The sequence below is a fragment of the Sceloporus undulatus genome, chromosome 1, assembly GCF_019175285.1.
Source record: "Sceloporus undulatus isolate JIND9_A2432 ecotype Alabama chromosome 1, SceUnd_v1.1, whole genome shotgun sequence".
Lineage (NCBI taxonomy): Eukaryota > Metazoa > Chordata > Lepidosauria > Squamata > Phrynosomatidae > Sceloporus > Sceloporus undulatus.
In genome coordinates this window covers 42,529,609-42,546,893 of record NC_056522.1, presented here as the reverse complement: position 1 = coordinate 42,546,893, position 17,285 = coordinate 42,529,609, and the positions used below count along the sequence as shown (strand labels likewise).

General features: G+C 43.8%; 1 protein-coding gene across 5 annotated transcripts in view; it reads left to right on the top strand.

Annotated features, from left to right (window-relative positions):
• The window catches only part of LOC121928356 (HHIP-like protein 2), a 72,026-nt gene that overhangs the window by 41,316 nt on the left and 13,425 nt on the right, over window positions 1-17,285 (top strand). For all 5 annotated transcript variants that reach the window (XR_006103493.1, XR_006103491.1, XM_042462927.1 and 2 more), the window contains 4 exons: window positions 8,162-8,814; window positions 10,752-10,895; window positions 12,389-12,720; window positions 14,145-14,271. Coding sequence is in view for 3 of the 5 variants with exons in the window: in XM_042462927.1 (XP_042318861.1) it covers window positions 8,162-8,814; window positions 10,752-10,895; window positions 12,389-12,720; window positions 14,145-14,271 (1,256 nt within the window). In the remaining 2 variants the exon portion in view is untranslated. The remainder of the gene's footprint in view (window positions 1-8,161; window positions 8,815-10,751; window positions 10,896-12,388; window positions 12,721-14,144; window positions 14,272-17,285) is intronic.

Below are 17,285 nucleotides of genomic sequence, written 5' to 3'. Positions count from 1 at the left end.
TATCTTCGATGGTGGAGCGGGCGTTCTGGTTCAAGTCGGAGGACCTCAGCCATGCGTGTCTGCGCAGGGCGATGGCCGCTGACATAGATCTCGCGGTGCAATCAGTAGAGTGTCTGGCCGATGTAATAATCCAACTTCCAATAGAATGCGCCTCATCTCGGACCTCGGAGAGGATGCCTTGTGAGTCGTCAGGTAGGTCCGGAATGAGGGGGGAGATCTTCTCCATAAGCCATTTTATGTATGCGTCCATACACGCGTTGTAATTGGCTACTCTCATCCCCAGGGCCGAAGAGAAATAGGCCTTCTTAGCGAGGGCGTCAATCTTCTTAGTTTCCCTATCAGATGGCATCAAAGAAGCTTTAGGGGTGGAAGCGCGCTGAGAACCCTCCACGATCGCCGAGTTCTGGTGCGGGTGTTCAAACAGCCATGTCTGGTGTGGAGCCACTCTGTACAGGGATTCAATCTTCCTGTTACTAGCAGCTGTTGATGCGGAGGCTGCCCATGAACGTCTGGCCAGCTTCTCCAACGAGCAGAGCAGAGGGATGGCAGGTGGAGTGGGTAGTTTGCCATGGATCCTCCTCTCAATCGGATCCGAGGCCTCGTCCTCTGCCTGGGAGAATTGGATATCCAGACATTCCCCATCTTGATTACGTGTTCGGCAAAGGTGCGTACGTCATCCGAGGGGGACACTGCACCCTGCTGGGCAAACTCCTGATTAGATGGCCGGTAGTCGTCATCCGATGAGGCATCCGAGTCATCCCCGGGGCGGTAGCGAGCCTGGCAGGATGTATCCTGCCTTGAGTCAAGGTCAACGACCTCGAGGTCGGTGGCCATCGAGATGCGTCTAGGCGGAGCTGTCGCGTCGCGGGAAGGCCTGGAGGACGCACGTGGTCTAGGCCTCTTGACAGGTGCCCCGAAGCGGGATCTGATGGAGTCGTGAGAGACCGCCATATAGTAGGTGTTGGTCTCCTCATCGTAAAAGTAATCGGGCTCCGAGGTGCGTGGAGGAGATGGTGAGGCAACGCGATGTACCAGCGCCCGGTGGCCCACCGACGTGGGCATCGGGATGGGAGATAGTCTGTCGTCCCTTAGGCTGGCAGGTGAGGTTGGCTCGGAGAGGGCGTCGATGATGATGTCCTCGGGAGCATGACGGAATGTCGAGAGAGGCCGGGCCCCGGTTGGGGAAGTGCTTCGGCGTCCGAGACGGGTGTCGACGGCCTCGGAGGTCTGGGGAGTTTTTGGTGCAGAGCGAGGATCAGAAGGCCTATGGCCGGCATCCGATGGCTCTCGGGAGGCCTCTTTACGCTTGGACTCCTCCACATCCCGGTTTTCGGAGCGGTGGCGCTTGGCGGCCGAGTGTCCTCCCTCCGGGGACCTCGTACGGGATTTCTTGGAGGCCGAAGGCGCCAACGGCACGGTGGCCTGGGCCTTGGCAGGGTCCGGAGACTTCAGAGCCTTGGCAGTAGAGGCCTGGGGGACAGAGGATTTCGAGGCAGAACCCTTGTGGGAGTTCGAATCCTTGTCTGAAGCGCGGCTCTCCCTCGAGGTCTTCTTGCGCTTCTCTTGTTTATCCTTCTTTGAGGATCGAGGGACGCCTTCTATCGGGGCCTCAGTCTCCGGGGCATCAAGGGAGGTCCGGGGAACAGTTGACGAGGTGGAAGCAACATCCCCCGCCGTCACAGGCTCGATGGGTACCAGCTGGGCCGGAGTCTCGGGCAGGGTCGGCAGCTGGGTTACGGTGGTAGACGAAGCCGGCAAGGAAGACATAGCACCCGCGGTGAAGACCTTAGTGTAAATAGCGGCCTTCAGCCTAGTTTCCCTATTTTTCCTGGCCTGAGGAGTCAGGGATTTACACAAGGCACAGGATGCAGGGATATGTGCCTCACCCAAACAGAGGAGGCAAGCGGAGTGGGGGTCTTGGCCGGGGATCTTACCCCCACAGACGGAACATTTCTTGAAGGGGACCGATGGCATGGTCCACTTACAGCTCGTGGTCAGTCAGTCCGAGGTCAGTTACCGATCCGTGAAGATTGCCAAATCAGAAGCAGTGAGCACACGTACAGTCCAAGGTCAAGCCGAGTGGTCAAATAGCGGTCTAGCAAAGAGTGGTCAAATAACGGTCCGAGTCAAGTTTTTATGATTCCAATCTGAGATCTCAAGAGCGAAGTTCCCTAAGCAGCTCAACGCGGCGGAAAAAAGGAACTGGGGAAAGAGCGGGAAAGCAGGGCCCTTATAAGGGACGGGCGGAGTTACCGCCAAAAAGTTTCTATATGTTGCAAAGAGTACTTTGCCTAGTGATTCCAGAAGTTTCCGAAGGCACTGCGCAGGCGCAGTACAACTCATTTGTATGATTCGCAGAGACCACGAAGAAGAAACAGTAATTATTTGAAAGAGCACTGTTAATATCACCCCCATGGCCTGGATCCCTTAGTGTATAGACACACCAGCACTTAAAAGATTCTTTAAAAAGAATTATTACTTTGCAGCCTCAATTGGTCCTGGACTGTTGAATAATGGACAAAGCAACCAGGTGGCAGGGTGGGGGCAGAGAGGCAGACAATCCAGCAATTCTAAGATGTCATGTGTGGGTTGGTTTCTCCCCTCAAAACTGACAACAGATTTTGGCTCTGTTGAATCCCTACTACCAAACCAATGGGGAAAATCACTATGTCAGCTTCAAATTAGTGTGCTTGATGGGTTTCTTGAGGTAGTGAAAATAGTTTGCATCCAGTCAATCCTGATCTTTCTCTGACCCCTCTCTGACAACCCTCTGGAAAGCCCCATTCAGCTTTGGTAATCTGCTGCTGGATCAACACCCTATACTCATACCTTTTAAGATGTCTATGTGGGTTTAACACTGACTAGCCTAATCCTAATTCCCTCCAGCAAGCAGGTAACATGAAGAATTACCTTACTCAGAAATGGTCAAAGTGTGGCCCTCCTGATGATGTTGGACTATAATTCTTGGCACTCTTCACCATTGTTGTGCTTATAGGTCTAATGGAAGTTGCAGTCCAACAGGTCAAAATTGTTTGATTAGTATATCAGATCAGTGATCCTCAACCTGGTACAGATGCAGAGCCAACTGTGCTGGCTGGAGGATTCTGAGAGTTTTCCCCAAAAGTAATTTCCTCATGTTCTGAGGTCCAGGTGTCTTCTACCACCTTAAGGCAACATGATCAATTGGGTTGGAAATTATGGGGGTAATATTCAACATTCTAGAAGGCAATATCACTCTTTATTAACTGATTACAGCCTGCAGTCCTATGGGGACCTGATCTCTTGGTAACAAATAGTATATGCTTCTATAATGCTCTGAAATCAAATGAAGGAATTTATATAAACATTTGAATGCAAAGAGGAGGAAGAGGAGAAGAGGAAGGAAGGAAGGAAGGAAGGAAAGAAGGAAGGAAGGAAGGAAGGAAAAGAACATGTTTTAATGGCTGATTTATCTGTAATTTCTACTGGTAAATTGGGAAAAACAGCTAATTCTCTGTATCTGTAGGCTAAAGATTATGTAGAAGCAACTTTTCCAAGAGGGGATGAGGTCATTATACATTGGCAGACACAATAGTCATGGGAACTTAAAGACTTCATATTTCATCAGCTCTCTGAGGTAGACGTTGGAACAATTTGCAGTGCACCCACTCATTTGCAATCTGACATTGCTAATGAGTGACATTGCAAATTTAGGTAATCTGCTACGTTTCTATAGATCCCAAAACAGCTTTCCTCAACCTAGTACCCTCCAGTTATGATATGCTACAAGTCCCAGACATCCACAGAAAGAATAGCCACTCTAACATATGTGGTAAGCACAAGGTTGTGGGAAAAGAAATGTTTTAAGTAATATTTGCAGCACACAGCTATTGATGCCACTTTCTCATGGCTCCATTCTAAGGAATCCTAGCATTTACAGCTTTAAAAGGTACTAGGATCTGTATCAGAGAATTCTAAATGCCTCCCCAAACTACAGGTCCCCAAAATCCTTAGAATGGAGACATGACATGAGATTGGTTTCAAAATGCTATGTGGTTACTTTAGACATTTTTACCTTCAGTGGATGGTAGCTGCATTCTTTAAAAAAGTAACAAACGCAGAGATGTCTCTGTCTTTGGAGGTCTTTAAACAGAGGCTGGATGGCCATCTGTCGGGGGTGCTTTGTGTGTTCCTGTATGGCAAGGGGTTGGACTGGATGGCCAATGTGGACTCTTCCAACTCTATGATTCTATGATTCTGTAATTCTATATGGTCTGGACCTTGGGAACAGATGGGAGAAAGGTCCTTTTTTTCGTCAGAACAACAAATCGTCCTTCTTTTGTTGACTTGTCCTTCAAAGTAGCACACTGAGAATTTTGAGGACTCCCAAGGATTTAGCTAATTTCTTGTTCTCAAAAGATACCACATGTAAAGCTTCTTAAATTAAGGCCCTAAACATACTGGCACTTTGTGCCAGCCTGGGGCGAAAAGTAGGGCTAGATAGGGCTGGGCGTCCATGTGCGTCCAGCCCTATTTTTGCCTCCCATGTGCCATCATGGCGTGCCCCCGTTTACATGGGGCATGCCATGATGATGCATGAGCATCAGAGTGCCCAAGCAGCGCTTCGCAGAAGGGGCTTCATGATTCGTGAGCGCCATAATGGCACCCCTTTCAGGAAGCTGCTTTTGGCAGCTTTTTTTGTGTTCCCGAGAGGGAGCGGATCTTTGCCCTGGCATGTGGTCGCCACGCAACGATCTAGATCAAAAAGGGGTGGCTGCAGGCCGCCCATGTGTCAAGCCCCTATGTTGTGGCTTAAAAGAGCTTGGAGGGCTTATAGCAAAATATCCTCTTGGGATCTGCATCTGTCCTAGCCCAACACATTTTTCTGTCCAAGTCAGAAAAGCTAATTATATTTCCCCAAATCCACTGAAGATGAGGTGTACCATTTCCAAAGCCAGCCAACGTATTGTGGCATGGGAGGCAGAGAATCCCATAGTTAAAAACCTGCTGCCCTTCCATGACACCCATATCGCTTGCCTGAGGTGGCTGCCTTATGCTGCTTGATGCCTATAAACTATGGTTTCACTTATGACTCTTATATCTGCCAGTGGACAGTTTAAGGTGGCAACCTGAGGCAGCAGAACATGGGTAGTTGGGAGCCTGTTGGGAAGCAGAGCTATGTGTGTCCCTTGACCTTTGCTGCATCCCAAAAGGTAGCCTGTCTGTACCAGGCCAGATTACTCATGGCAGTGTGGGGATCACAAAAAGAAGCCTTGGGGCCCACATTTGCAGAGCCATACTTTATTCATTCTTATCATTCAGGAGCTTTTGAGAGAAAGAGGCGCTGTCTCTCAGTCACTGAGGCTGCATTTACACTGCACAAATAATCTAACAGCCATGGTTCAGGCCTCAGAGGGAGAGAAGAACCACTGGACCCACATCCCCTTTCCCACCACCATTCCCTTCTCCTTTTGTGTTGTGTCTTTTAGATTGTAAGCCTGAGGGCAGGGAACCATCTAATTAAAAATAATAATTGTAAGTCGCTCTGATAGCCATTAGGGCTGAAGGGCAGGGTATAAATACCATAAATAAATAAAGTGCCCCAACAAACTACCATTCCCAGAATTCCATAGCATTGAGCCATGACAGTTAACGTGGTATCAAACCAGATTATTCTGTAGTGCAGATGCAGCCCCAGTCCTTGTCAACAACACCCTTGACTTTTACATTCTGGGTGAGCCTAAGGTTCTGACTGCCTGGTAAAGACAAAGGATAAGTGGATGCCTGTTTTCCTGCCATTCTAGGTACAAAAGCCAGTTGAATCTTGGCAGTGGGAGCCTGAAGTGAGCACAGCACTTTGCCTTTCAACATGTTGCCACTGTGTGGAAGTTTGTATAAGAACCATACAAATTTTCTCTAATGGGGTCATTATGCAGAGGGAAAAAAGAAGAAGAACATAACTACACATGTTACCCTAGGTTCCTTGGAAGAAGAACAGGATGATGATGATGATGATGATGATGATTGATGATGATGATGATGATGATGATGATGATGATGATGATGATGATCCAAACAAACAAGGCACATGCCCTTTTACTTCAGTCTATGTAGCTCCCATGAAGTTGGTAAACCAAATGCCCGAGTTCTGGAACCTGGATCTACCTTCTCACATCAGCTCCCTCTAATGTCCTGATCTTTTCTTCTTGTGATACAGTATTCTCTTCTTGGTCTTTCTACCTTGGAATGTGGTTCTTTTGCATATAATACGAGGTTGGCAGCATGTTTTCTTTTGCAAGGAATTCTGAACTGTGGGACATTTAAAACTACCCTTAGACGCATTTCTGGGAAACTCAAGATCATTATTCCATAACAGAGATTCCAATTTTTATTAAGCCATACTTTTTAGAAAATCCTACCTGGAATAATTGTTATTTCTATTTTATCCTTTCTCTTGATTCTAACCTAAGGCCCCATTCTCACTGGGGAATTTGCCCTGGGTAGAACTGGGATGAATTTGGTAAGCTGGTACCAAATCTCCCCGAAAAGAAGTTCCCACTACCCTTTACCTTGATTGATACAATTTGCCCCTCTGAAGTTCACATTTGCAGTAGCGCTTTAAAATGGAGTCTGCTTTGTTGTCAGTCAAATTCACTTCCGCTTTTGTCAAAGGTGATATGTCCTATAACAATTGGCCAACAGAATGGGTGCTTTCCTCCCTCCTTTAAAAAACAACAACTGGCAGCTGCGTTCGCATATTCTGTCAACTTGTCAAGGTGTGTATGTGCATGGGCTGAGTGCCTTTGGGTCCTTTCAGATTCCCTCTCCTTTGCATCCTCTGCTTTCCCTCCATTTCCCACACATATGTAGCACAAGCATTCACACATTGTATCCATTTGCCAAATTTGAAAGGGAAAACATGTAGTACAAGCATTCACATATTCTGTCACACACAAAAAACCAATAATTTTTAAAAAATGCCACTTGTAAAGTGACATGCTGTGCCGGCAGCAAGCAAACAAAAGGGAAATGTAGCACAAGCATACATATTCTATCAATATGTATCAATCTGTAGCACAAGCATTCACATAATCTGTCAAAAATAAAAATTACAAAAAAGAGAGAGAAAATGCCGCTTGCAAAAAGCTGGTGCGAGAGGGGAGGCATGTTCCACCCACAGCCCACCCTCTGACCTAAATCCCTCCCCTGAACTTGACTCGATCATGACCAGGACCAAGTTCACATTTTCCGGCAGCAGGGAAAAAACTGGTACAGTGGATCCTTGTTATACGCTGGGGTTTGGTTCCAAGATCCCCCATGTACTGTATAACAAAATCCGTGTATGCTCAAGTCCCATTAAGTATAATGACATAGCAAAATGGTGTCCCTAATAAAAAATGGAACATCAAGGTAAATTTATACTTTTTTGGAACATTTTCAAACCGTGTATGCTTAAATCCGTGTATAAAAAATCCGTGTATAAGAAGGGCCGACTGTATTCCAAAAGGAAACAGGAAATAACCCACTTTCGGAAAATTCTCTCTAAGGGGCATTTGCCCTGGATCTGGTGTGCAAAACCCTGATCCGGATGTGTAAAAACCAGCGCCAGTGGGAACTTCCCACTTTTAATCCAGGTTACAATTCGGTGCAAAAGGTAGTCTGAATGGCCCCTAAATCAACTAATTCCTTGATATTTAATATGTAGTGTTTAATGTTTTCAAATCTAACAATTTAAAGCTAACTTTCTACAGTATTTACTTGACGACTTTTCAGTTACATGAGGGTGACATATTTTGCCTGTGTGTACACTGGATTAGAGTTTCAATTGGTTTAAGTTAGCCAACATGATTAGCACAACTAAGTCTGGACTCACCTCATTGATTCCTCCTACATTTCCCCTTATTGCAACAACCTTTATTGCAACAGTGGAGAACTTTTGGCCTTTCAGATATTTTGGACTACAAATTCCCCAAGCCTACTAGCCATGTTGGCTGGAGTTTCTGGTAGTTTGAAATCCAGATGATCAAAGGATTCCTACCCTGCTTACAAAAGAACAGAGTTTGGAGTGCATTGTCTACTTGGGGGTGTCCTTTTACTGCTCTGTCTGCAAATGTACAAGCCCAGACAGCAAGCACACAGGGTCAGTTTCACTGCTAACACAATGTTTTTAACCCCCTAACAGGAATGCTCACCTTATGCTGCTCACCTTTATGATGCTGAAAACCCTCAGACACCCCTTCGGAACCTCCCTGGTCTTTGCTTTGACTACTGCTCAGAGTTCCACCTCTATTGCCGTTCTGCGATCACTTTGCTTACTGATGACAAACACATCCAAGAATGCTGCGAGAAGAATAAGACCCGTTTCTGCAACCTCCTCAACATCCAGGATGAAGACTATTGCTTTCCTGATGTACTGAAAAATACAGATCTTAATCGTAACCTGGGCTCTGTGGTGGCAGACAGGAAAGGCTGCCTTCAGCTGTGCTTACGAGAGGTGGCCAATGGATTGAGGAATCCGGTGCTGATGGTGCATGCTAATGACAACACCCACCGCATGTTTGTAGCTGAGCAGGTTGGCATCATCTGGGTCTTTCTTCCAGATGGAAATCGTCTAGAAGAGCCCTTTCTAGACATTAAAAACTTGGTGTTGGCAACCCCCTGGGTAGGGGATGAGAGAGGTTTCCTGGGCATGGCCATCCACCCCAAATACAAAGAAAATGGGAAATTTTACATTTACTACTCTTATCAGGACAAGAAAAAGGTGGAAAAGATCAGGATCAGTGAACTGAGAGTCTCTGCATCAGACATCAACAAAGCTGATGCGAACACAGAAAGGTAACATTTATCCCATGGCTTACTTCTTTGCTGAGATAGTTTCCTGCTTTGTTTCAAATGTTTCAGGCACATCTTCCATTTCTATCCTCATAACCATTCTGTTACATGGTTTAGACTAAAATACAGGAATACAGGAAATACAAATCCAACCCAGGCATTGGGAAACATAAGTCTATATGGTATTGAATTCAATTTCCCATTAGACCCAGCCATCTGGCTAAAGATCATGGATGATCAGAGTAGTGTTTTTTTTTCTCTTGAGGGTCATAGTTCCCAAGCTATTGGGGGGGGGGGGGATACTTGGACCATTTTAGCCACAGGAAAGCCATTTTTAACAGCAGGAACTGACCAGTCTTTTTCTCAAACACAAAGTGACATCTGGTCAGTTCCTGTTGTTAAAAATTTCTTTCCTGTGGCTAAAATGGTCCAAGTACCCCCCCCCCCCCGCAAATATAACAAACTATAACACGTCCCCTAGAGGGCATTGGGGGCAATTATGATTTTTTAATTTTATTTTTACTGTGCTTTGAACAATCACAATGATGGAACTCCAAATAACATGTTTCAAATATCAATTTTCAAGATGTACTGTAAGAAGCAGAGCACAATCTTGGAATTATCATCATATATAATAAACTATCTTGAGCCTTTCCTTGTAATATCATCATCCCACATGTTCACATGCAATTTAAGAGAGGCAACAAAGGTCCAAAACACACTGCAGAAATAATCCAGTTTGAGACCACTTTAACTGCCCTGGCTAACTGCTAGGGAATCCTGGAAATTGTAGTTTGTTGTGGCACCAAAGCTCTTTCTGATAGAGAAGGCTAAATGTCTCACAAAATTACAGTTCCCAGAATTCCCTAGATTGATCCAGGACAGTTAAAGCAGTCTCAAATTGGATTATTTCTGCAGTCTGTTTTGAACCCAAGTCAGTTGAATGATTAATAATAATCAATAAAATGAATTAATAAAGTAAATAAAAGGAATAGTTTTTTGTGGGTTTTTCAGGGTATGTGGCCATGTTGTAGAAGAGTTTCTTCCTGACGTTTCGCCAGCATCTGTGGCTGGCATCTTCAGAGAATGATTGCCTGGAAAGGATTTGGGTATATATAAGGAGTTGGTACCCTGGTTTCCCAGCAGACAATGAGCACTAATCAAGCAGACACTAATCCTCTTTTGCAGACCCTCTCACCCTGAGACCTGCCATTAGGAGCAGAATAATCCACATGCAGCTCCCTCAGGCCCTTGAAATTGTCCACCCTTGCTCTAGAGTCTATAGCCCATTGTACCAATGGTTTCTAATAAAGAAGCTTCCCGAGATCCTATTATAAATATTCCTTCAAGCATACTTAACTGCTGAAGATGTACAAGGAAGCACAAGGAAGTACCATTGTACACTGTACATTAGACACAGTGCATCAGGAATGATCTGATGCAGAAGGATATTACACAGAAAACACTCCAGACCCATAGATACAGCAATGATGTGATTCCACAATCTTTCTCTTTTTTGGCTGTGACTTGGCACTGCAGGATGTACAGTCTTGTGAAGGGCAATGACTTCTTCACAGTTTAACAGAAACAAGCCTGTAATTTATTGTCCATCCCATAATCATTGATACACCCATGATAATAGAGACAGTGTCCTGACATGTCTTATCTCCTGAGAGGACAAGCTGTGGTGCCAGTGATGTACTCACGACAGCCAATACATTTCATCCAAAGGACAGAATTAGCAAAGGAATGTTAAGGACCTTTTTTGCTTAGTCTAGGAAAAGTTAAACATCAAACATTATGCAGATAAGATGTTCTGCTTAATGAGTAATATGCTTTTGAACTCAGAAAGGCCTTGAAATTCATCCAAAAGATGCAACTGTCCGCCACCCCATTCACTTCCCCATGTTTTGTGAATTGTTTCCCCCCCTCCACTTTAGGACCCTCTTAGAGATCGAAGAACCAGCTGCAAATCATAATGGTGGACAGATTCTTTTTGGCCTGGATGGTTACATGTACCTGTTTACAGGGGATGGAGGGAAAGCTGGTGACCCTTTTGGTAGATTTGGGAATGCTCAGAACAAGTAAGTCACACAAGTACTGTTTGTTCTTTTTAAATACATTTTTGTTACATGTAAGAAGCAGCTAGATTTGTTTTCAAAAGCAAATTATGTTATTATTTTTTTACATGCTCCTTTTTAGCAATTTCTGTTCAGTTATTTTATTTTGCATCTCTGCATTTATTTAGAAAACTGTTCTTTAAGCTGCAGTATTATCACAAAGATGGGATGTGAAGCTTTTAAATCAGAGATGATGAACCAGTGTTTTTTCAGATGTATTTATTTGCTTTATATTCAGTCTATCTTCCAGTGTGATTAAACATAGCTTAAGGCCCCAAGTGTTGGGATTGTAATTCCCAACAACCCTCACCATTAGCTACCAAAGAAGGAGACTCCACCACTCTCTGAGGGAGTGCGTTTCACTGTCAAACAGCTTTTACTATCAGGAAGTTCTTCCTAATGTTGAGATGGAATCTCTTTAGTTTGCATCCATTGCTCCATGTCCTAGTCTCTGGAGCAACAGAAAACAGGCTTGCTCCATCCTCAATATGACATCCATTCAAATACTTGAACAGGGCTATCATATCACCTCTTAACCATGTCTTCTCCAGGCTAAACATACCCAGCTCCCTAAGTCTCTCTTCATAGTGCATGGTTTCTCCCTGCACAATGGCAAACTTTTATTATAATTCTTAACAATTGACAAGAATGTCCTTAACACTAGGAGTGCCAATAGTGCCCAACTCCAATTTCCCCTGAATCTTCTGCTTGCTCACTCCCTCAGGTGAAGTAGAGCTGGTTGACATGTTGAAATAAGATTCAAACTACAAGAAAAGAGATTTCACCACAACATCAGGAAGAACTTCCTGAGAGTGATAGCTGTTCAACAGTGGGAATACTGTGTGGCGGAGTCTCCTCCTTTGGAGATTTTTAAACAGAAGCTGGAAATCCACCTGTTGGGGATGCTTTGATTGTGAATTCCTGCATGGCAGGGGACTGGACTGAATGGTCCTTGGGGTTTCTTCCAACTCTATGATTCTATGATTTATCTGCCAGTGTAACTTTATCCTGGATATGGAGTAGGATGCTATTTTGTTTTTTGGTTTGGGGTTGGTTTGTCTTGCCTCATGCAGCCTTTAGTCAGCCATAGTAATTTTGGTAAAAACCTCTAAGCCAGTTTAAACAAAATGATCCATCTTTAAGCCCTTTTAACATTCACCCCTCTGTGTCTTCTGTTTCTTTGTCGCTGTTCATCATTCTCCCACATGAGAATGTGCTCCCATCAGATTTGTGACAAGTTCTCAGTTTTGCTGCTTTTAGGAAATGTCTGAAGACATATCTTTTCTTCAGCCTGTCCTTTGAAATTGTTTTGATGCTTACTGGTTCTTAATTTTACAATTGTTATAGTTTAATTTCCTTTTAGCTGCCCTGACGTCCTTTTTTCATGATAAAATGTAATAGAATAAAAATAAATTAATGAAATTAATGGTCTTATGCCTTGATTTTTTCTCTCTCAGGAGTAGTTTATTAGGAAAAGTTTTGCGAATAGATGTGGATGGAAGAAGCTCCGATGGGAAGCCTTACCGCATCCCCCCTGACAATCCTTTTACCTCTGACCCTAAAGCTCTACCAGAAGTCTATGCCTATGGGGTGAGGAACATGTGGCGGTGTTCGGTGGACAGAGGCGACCCACTCACTCATAAAGGAAGGGGAAGAATATTCTGTGGAGATGTTGGCCAGAACAAGTTTGAAGAAGTGGATATCATTGTTAAAGGTGGAAACTATGGCTGGAGAGCTAAGGAAGGCTTTGAATGCTATGACATCAAGCTTTGTCACAATTCATCCTTAGGTAAAAGATTTACTGGTTCCTTGAAACCACCTCTCATCTTTGTAACAGTATTTGGCCAGCTGTTATACTGCACCTGTAATTCTTTTACAGCTTTGTGCATATGTGGGAAGTGTATAGGCACTTAATACATACTATTATTACATACACTCCAGTTCTCCAGATAGCCAATGAACAGTTGAAAAATGAGTGTGGGGAGAGATTTGGATTGAGGAAACCATGCCTGAAAAGGAATTAAGCATTTCCCTCTCCACACATTTGATATGTTTAAAATCCACACCATCTGAAAATGGCTAAAAAGGAAACAGTCAGACAAGGGGCCTGGGGCATTATATATGCCCCTCCAGATGTTTTGGATATCAGCTCCCAGTATCCCCAGCTGGCATGGACAATCATAGAATCATAGAACCATAGAGTTGGAAGAGACCACAAGGGCCATCGAGTCCAACCCCTTGCCATGCAGGAAATCCAAATCAAAGCATCCCCGACAGATAGCCATCCAGCCTCTATTTAAAGACTTCCAAAGAAGGAGACTCCACTACACTCCTAGGAAGTGTGTTCCACTGTCGAACAGCCCTTACTGTCAGGAAGTTCCTCCTAATGTTGAGGTGGAATCTCTTTTCCTGCAGCTTGGATCCATTGTTCCTGGTCCTGTTCTCTGGAACAGCAGAAAACAAGCTTGTTCCCTCCTCGATGTGATACCCTTTCAAATATTTAAACAGGGCAATCATATCACCTCTTAATCTTCTTTTCTCCAAGCTAAACATCCCCAGCTCCCTAAGTGGTAAGGGAATGTGAGACTTTCAATCCTAACACATTTGGAGAGGCCAAAAAGTTTCTTGCCCCAATTATATGTGTTAATGTGTAATGCAGGGATGGGTAACTGTGCCCCCCTCAGATAGTTTTGAACTACAACTTCCATTAGCCCTAGTCTCTATAGCCAATGGTGATGGATTATTGGAATTGCAATCCAGAGACACCTGGAGAGCAGCAGTTCTCCGCCCCACACTCTCACCAATGTAATTTATATTTCCCCCCTTACTTTGTATGGTCCTGGTGGCCTTGAGTTCTCTGGAATAAATATCAGGTGCAAAATAGGTTTAGCAAATGTCAGATTTTAACATACAAGTCATATGAAAACACTTTTCTCTTTTACTCAACTATCAAAGAGCCAGAAGCCTCATCCTCTTTTTTTAATATACTGTGTGTTGTATGGACTGAAATAACAGTATGAGAGACTGAGGAAAGGGTTGCTTAGAATAGTCAATGCAGATGATATATATCTTGAAGCACAATCTCCTTTTTTGGTGGAGTGGGGATAAAGATCTCTTCTCCTGATTTGTTTGCTAGCTCTTCATTTCTGCACACTATCTCTAGGTCATCAAACAGTCTTAATAGAGTAGACTGTGTATTCTCTATTGCAACAGATGATATACTTCCGATATTTGCCTATGGACACTCTGTGGGAAAATCAGTCACTGGAGGATATGTCTACAGAGGGTGTGAGTCTCCAAACCTCAATGGCCTCTACATTTTTGGTGATTTTATGAATGGGTAAGGAAGACATTTGGTTCTATTTATATTTAAATAAGTTATACTGAGTTCTGATGTGCAGTCAATTTTTTTTGGGGGGGGGCCTTCAATGAATTCCAGAAATTCAGGGTTTTTTTTACCTTCATTATACACTTGTTAAATTCTGTCCTTTCCACCAAATTTCAAGAATTAAGTATTAGGCCTTTTTTTAAATGTTGTTAGTAGGTTTTACTGATGGCTGCCTAGACCAATGTAGCCTTCAACTTTTTCAAACCCATATTTAATCCAAGCGTGCATTTTGCCAAAAAGCTAGTAAAGTGTGGGCTAGATTGTGTGACTATTAGGTGGATTTGTAATTGGTTGACCAACCAAACTCAAAGGGCTGAGCAATGGGTCCTCATCCTGGAGAGAAGTTACAGTGGGGTGTCACAGGATTCTGTCCTAAGCCCAGTGCTATTCAGCATCTTAATCAATGCCTTGGATAGATAGTCCTCTTGAATAGAGGACATGCAGATGACAACAAATTAGGAGGGGTAGCTAATACCCCAGAGGACAGGAGCAGAATTCAAAATGACTTTAACAGATTAGAAAGCTGGCCCAAAACTAACATAACTAAAAATTAACTAACTAACATAAAACTAACCTAAAATGAATTTCAGTGGGAAGAAATGTAGGATACTACACCTGGACAGTAAAAATGAAATGCACAGATATAGGTTGGGTGACACCTGATTTGACAGCAGTACATGCAAAAGGGATCTAGGAGTCTTAGTGGACCAAAGGCTGAATATGAGTCAGCAATGTGACAAGGCAGCTAAGAAAGGCTGCATCTATCAGAAAATAGTGTGTAGATCGAGGAAAGTAATAGTATCACTCCATTCTGCTTTGTGTTCTGGAATACTGTGTCCAGTTCTGGTCCCACAATTCAAGAAGGATGTGGACAAAGTGGAGCATTTCCAGAGGAGGGTGACTAAAATGGTGAAAGGTCTGGAAACCATTTCCTATGAGGAGAGTCTTAGCAACCTCGGTATTTTTAGCCTGGGGAAGAGAAGGTTAAGAGGTGACATGATAGCCATGTTGAAATATTTGAAGGGATGAGAATACCAAAGATGGAGCAAGCTTGTTTTCAGCAGCTACAGAGACTAGGAGATAGTGGATTCAAGCTACAGGAAAAGAAATTCCACCTAAACACTAGAAGGAACTTCCTGACAGTAAGAGCTGTTTGAAAGTGAAACATGCTTCTCAGAGTGGTGGAGTCTCCTTCGCTGGAGGTTGTTAAACAGAGGCTGGATTTCCATCTGTTGGAACTGCTTTCAGTGTGTATTTTCACATGGCAGAGGGTTGGACTAGATGCCCTTGTGGTCTCTTCCAACTCTGATTGTAAGAAATGTTATTACTTTATATTAGTATGTTTGTGCCACAACCCAGTAGTGCAGGGATAACCTGCTGCCCCCTGTATATATGTTTTGGATTGCAATTCCCATAATGGTTGACTCACTGTCCATGCTGGCTGGTTCTAATGAATGCTGTAGACCAAAGCATCTGGAGGATACCACATTGCCAACCTTTTCATTATTGGGTCTTGATACACTTAGCAATAGAAAAAGAAAGTACATTTCTATACTGCTTATCAGTGCACTTAAGCGCTCCCTAAGCAGTTTACAAAGTGTAAGCTAATTGCCCTCAACAATCTGGGTACTCATTTTTGCAACCTTGGGAGGATGCAAGCCTGAGTTGAGCTTGAGCCCTTTTGCTGGTATTGAACTCGCAACCTTATGGTTTGTGAGTGAGTGGCTGGAGTATAGGCATTTAACCATTGCGCCACCAGGGCTTGAAGACCAATTGCCTAGTAGAGAAATAGGCTTGGTGATATTGCTCCTAAAGCCTCTTGTTTTTCTGCTTTTGGTTGCTTTAATTAAGCCACATTCCCTAGCTTTGGTCTTAATTAACTAATTATGGTATTTATACAATGATCATGTAGGAAAGCAGGGAGTGTCTGGGAGTACTTCCATGTGCAGATACTCAGGTAGCTCTTTTATAAGATACTGGGAGTTATTAGAGAGTGAATGACCTCAGTGTGCAGGCAGATTTGATGTAGTTCTACCTTTTAAAACTTTTTTACCGTGGAGGAAACCCTTGAAAAAATATTCAGCCCTAAGGGACCTCTGCATAAAATTTATTGTATCTACAATACAAAAAAGTATTGCTCCTCCCACTTAGTCATGATCTCACCCAGAACTTTTAGCATCTTCTCATGGAACCATAGGGTTTCAGGGACCCTGCTGGATGAGAAATTGTTAAGTAGCTGGTCTAGTTAAAGAATCATAGAATCATAGAGTTGGAAGAGACCACAAGGGCCATCCAGTCCAACCCCCTGCCATGCAGGAAATCTCAACCAATCTCATCCCCGACAGATGGCCATCCAGTCTCTGTTTAACAAAGACCTCCAAGGAAGGAGACTCCACTACACTCCGATGGAGTGTGTTCCACTGTCGAACAGCCCTTACTGTCAGGAAGTTCCTCCTAATGTTGAGGTGGAATCTTTTCCTGGAGCTTGCATCCATTGCTCCAGGTCCTAATCTCTGGAGCAGCAGAAAACAAGCTAGCTCACTCCTCAATGTGACATCCCTTCAAGTACTTAAACAAGGCTATCATATCACCTCTTAATCTTCTCTTCTCCAGGCTAAACTTTTCTAAGTTTACTAAAATCAGCTCCCTAAGTCGTTCCTCATAGGACATAGTTTCCAGACCCTTCACCACTTTAGTCGCCCTCCTTGGACACATTCCAGTTTCTCAACATCCTTTTTGAATTGTGGTATCCAGAACTGGACACAATATTCCAGGTGGGGGCTGACTAGAGCAGAATAGAGTGGCATTATTACTTCCCTTGATCTAGACACTATACTTCTATTGATGCAGCTTAAAATTGCATTGGCTTTTTTTAGCTGCTGCAATGCACTGTTGATTCATGTTCAATTTGTGATTTTCTTGGACTCCCAGATCCCTTTCACACATAGTTTAGTTCAGCCAGATGT